The 4,114-nt window shown below is 60.5% G+C and overlaps 1 protein-coding gene across 1 annotated transcript in view; it reads left to right on the forward strand.

The window, feature by feature from the left end:
- The window catches only part of DCTN1 (dynactin subunit 1), a 58,557-nt gene that overhangs the window by 42,200 nt on the left and 12,243 nt on the right, over nucleotides 1-4,114 (forward strand). Inside the window, exons 11-13 of the mRNA XM_015419781.1 lie at nucleotides 1,137-1,253; nucleotides 3,063-3,215; nucleotides 3,893-4,053. Coding sequence (XP_015275267.1) covers nucleotides 1,137-1,253; nucleotides 3,063-3,215; nucleotides 3,893-4,053 — 431 coding nt within the window. The remainder of the gene's footprint in view (nucleotides 1-1,136; nucleotides 1,254-3,062; nucleotides 3,216-3,892; nucleotides 4,054-4,114) is intronic.

The following is a 4,114-nucleotide window of genomic DNA, read 5'->3' on the forward strand; positions in this document are numbered from 1 at the left end:
CGGCCCTCCCCCCCACCCCACCCAGCCCTCCGGTCTCCTGCCGGGCGAGGCTGGGGTTGGGCTTTTCTTGGGACAAAATATCGACCCTTTTGGCCCAGAGGAGACCCAGTCCTGCTGCTGTGGCTGAGCTATGGGGGGGGGGGGCTGTCACCTCCCCCCCATCTCTTGGCACACAGGCAGTTGCCTCCCTCTCTAGGGCTGCCTCCCGCTCTAGAGCACTTGCCCCCAAAGTAGCCCCCTCCAAAGTCCCTGGCAAAGAGCTGACATTCCTGTGGGGCCTTTGCAGCCATCCCTGCTGCTGCCGCTGCTGCTGCCACTTCTGCGGCCTTGCCCAGCCCGCTCTGGTCTCTGCGCCCTCCTCCGGAGTGATCCCGGGAGGCCCCTCAGGGAGCACATTGTGGGCAGTGTGTGAGGAGGTCACCCGGGACAAACAGGGCCCTGTCACTAAGAAGGGCAGCTCTTCCCACGTGATCCCTAGCCGGTCAGGGAGACGCTGGCTTTCCTTGAAGCCGGCTGAGAAGGATCCTCCTGCTGGCTTTGACGGGAAGGGGACTGTGATGCAGGGGCAGCCCTCTCCCTGCTTCTCTGCAGCCCTGAGCACACCGGAAGCGGCCTTCTGCTGGGTCATACCGTCGGTCCCTCCGAGGCAGTATTGTCTACTCGGGCTGGCAGCAGCTTCCAAAGATTTCAGGCATTAGAGTCCTACCTGGCTTTTTTAGCGGGTGATGCCAGGGATTGAATTGATTTTTGATTTGATTTATTTAAATTTGTTATCCCGCCCTCCCGGCCTAGGCCGGCTCAGGGCAGCTTACAGAACAGAATAAAAATTCTCCCATAATACATAAAACACAGTTCATTCCAATTGGCCCCGGGGCCTTCTGCATGCCAGGCCAGATGATGCTCCACCGCTGAGACAAGACAGGCAGGGAGCGGGAGGTCTCCTTCCTTCTCTCGCATGTGAGGTCTTGCCCTGTAGGCTTCCCTCCCTCTAGCGGAACACTTTTGCCTGACTTTCGTGGTACCCTCAAAATAGGCTCACCCCCGCCCCCGCCTGGGTTTGTCCTTGAGCCGGGTGGTCCTCCTCCTGTCCTCCCCCTCCCTCCACGCCCCTGATGCTCGCCCTCTGCCTGCCGCAGGAGGTGAACCGAGAGCTGATGAGCCAGCAAGAGGCTTCCGTGGAGAGGCAGCAGCAGCCCCCGCCGGAGATGTTCGACTTCAAGATCAAGTTTGCCGAGACGAAGGCCCATGCCAAGGTGGGCTCAGCAGGAGAGCCGTGTGGCGGAGCCTGCCGTATCCTCCCCCCCCCCCCCCCTCTGCCAAGCTCTGGAGGTGGTTGCAGGGGAGGGCATTTGGGCACGCGTGGAGATGGGAGGGGCCGGCTCCTCCCCCGGGGCGCCCTGTGGGGACACCAGGAGCTGGGAAGCCTCGTTCAGCAGTTCCTTGTGGGATGTGATCTGTTTAAGAAGGTCAACAGGAGGCCTGGCAGTCTGGGAAAGCCTCAAGGCTCTTTATCTCCCCGGCAGCAGCAGGTGCACTCATCTCAAGTGGCCAAAGGTGGTGAGTCAGGCCCCCCAGCCTTCTCTGACAGGGCCGTGTGGCCACCTGGCCTCTGGCTCACGGAAGCTTCTACCGCAATAAAGATGTGCCACAGCAGCCGAGCTTTAAACTGATCTTATTCCAGCCAGTTCATACTGCTGAAAACCAGTGAGACTGAAGTTTCCTGGGTAGCTGGGCTGCGTCGTCGGAGTGTGGCTGCAGCAGGCCTGGCTGAGAGCCAGCATGGTGTCGTGGTGAAGAGCAGCAGCAGCAGCGGACTCTCGCCTAGAGAGCCGGGCCTGATTCCCCACTTCTCCTCCATGTGAGGTCTGCTGGGTGGCCTTCTTGGGCCAGTCCCGGTCCTCTTTCAGCCCCACCTGCCTCTTCTGGGGAGAGGAAGGAGATTCTGAGCCACTTTGAGACTCCTTAAGGGAGAGGAAAGCGGGAGACAGAAACCTGCCCTCCTCCTTCTTCTTCTTCTGGGTGTTAGGATGGACTTCCAAGCACTGCTCCCGCTAAGATGTGGAGCCTTGTGAGAAAAAGTCCTGCTTTGTGAGCTGCTGGCCTTAAAGCTGCGAGCGAGCGGTTTGGCTGCTGCATACATTAGCCTGCTCCGGAGCCCTCCTTCCTGAGCCAAAACGAAAATGTGTGCGCTGGAGGCTAAAAGGCTGTGAGCCAGCTCACACCAACTCAGCTTAGAGGGAACACTGCTTCCAAGGGCTGCAGAGCACTCTGCACTGTCTCTCTGGCCCAGAAGGGCCACCGGGGGGCCTGCCCAGCATTCCCCTCCTCCTCCTCCTCCTCCTCCTCCTCGGGATCCCCCCTCTTCTTGCGGGAGTGAAATAAACAAAGGGGAAGTCTGAGCCGAGGGGAGAACGGAGTGGGAAGGCCCCTGGGGGTGGCCGCCTGCATCCTTTCCCTCTCTCTGGGTCCCAGTTTGGTGTGTCGTGGTTAAGTGCGCGGACTCTAATCTGGGGGAACCGGGTTTGATTCCCCACTCCTCCTCCACTTGCACCTGCTGGATGACCTTGGGCAAGCCATAGTTCTGACAAGAGCTGTTCTTGAAAAAAGAGCCGTTTCTGTCAGAGCTCTCTCAGTGTGTCTGTGGTGGGGAGGGGAAGGGAAAGGGGTTTGTAAGCCGCTCTGAGACACCTTTGGGGGTAGTGAAGAGCCATGGCGTATAAATCCAATCTCTTCTCTTCGTCTTCTTTTCCGGGAGGGGCAGGTCTGCTGCACAGAGGGAAGGAAGGGGTGGGCTTTGCATGGTGCAAAACGTTCTGGATTTTGTCGCTTTTAGGGAGTGCTGTTGTGTGGATGGTTTGCTCGGCTGGTGTGGCCCTCCCCCTTTTTTTATAGAGCTGAATGGCCGGGGTGTGATCCGTGTTCCGATAAAGGTCCTGCCAGCTTGCCGGAAGTGGTGATCCCTTGGCACAGTCCGTGGGGCGGGGGTGGTGGTCGTTGTGTGAAGCAGAGTGGGTCCAGGGTGTCCCCGGGCGCCCTCTGACGTCGCCGTGCCCCCTGCGCAGGCCATCGAGATGGAGCTCCGGCAGATGGAGGTGCAGCAGGCCAACCGGCACGTCTCCCTGCTGACCTCGTTTATGCCAGACAGCTTCCTGCGGCACGGCGGGGACCACGACTGCGTGCTGGTGCTCCTACTCATCCCCAGGCTCATCTGCAAGGTCAGCCGCTCTCCGGGCGGGGTGGGTGGGTGAGGGCGCCCGGGCTGAAGTCGGGCCCTGGTGCAGGCGCTCGGTCTGGCCACCAGCAGGGTTCTGGTCTGGCCTCTGAATATCCCGGGAGGAAACACACAAAAGGCACTGGACACCCGCTCTTCACCCCCTCCCTGGCGCTGCCTCCTGGCTCCACTCCAGCCTTGGGGTGGCTCCTCTCCCTGCCCTTTTGCTGGGGGTGGGGTGGGGGTGGTCGAGCCGGACGGAGGACAGAGAGTCTCCTGTCTGGACGTCCAGAGCTGCCTTGTCCGGTGTCAGACCCTCAAGGCCAGTCTCGTCCACTCAGACTGGCTGAGGACTCTGCCTGGTCCTTTCTTACCTGGCGATGCTGCCAGGGATTGGCCCGGGGACCTTCTGCATGCCAAGCAGATGCTCTACCACTGAGCCACAGCCCCTCAAATGATAAAATCATGATAAAAATCAAATTTAAAAACCATTAAAACCAATTCCCCTCTCGCCCTGACCAGGATATAGGCCAGCCCAATCTCATCAGATCTTAGAAGCTAAGCAGGGTTGACTCTGGCAAGCAGGGGTCATTTCCTGCGGGAGCACACAGGAGCAGAGCTCCGGCAGTAAGCAGCCCAGCGGGCCCTGCAACCCTGACTCCCCCCCCCCCCCCGGAACAGGCCGAGCTGATCAGCAAGCAGGCCCAGGAGAAGTTTGAGCTGAACGAGAGCTGCGCGGAGCGTTCCGGCCTGCGGGGGGCGCCAGGGGAGCAGCTGAGTTTTGCCGCCGGCCTGGTGTACTCCCTCCTCCTGCTGCAAGCCACGCTGCACAAATACGAGCAGTGAGTCTCTCTGGGAGCAGCGGGGGTGCCGGGCAAGCCCCTGGGTGTTGCCTGAGCGTGG

Source organism: Gekko japonicus, unplaced genomic scaffold (assembly GCF_001447785.1).
Source record: "Gekko japonicus isolate JY-2015 unplaced genomic scaffold, Gekko_japonicus_V1.1 scaffold2109, whole genome shotgun sequence".
Taxonomy (NCBI): domain Eukaryota; kingdom Metazoa; phylum Chordata; class Lepidosauria; order Squamata; family Gekkonidae; genus Gekko; species Gekko japonicus.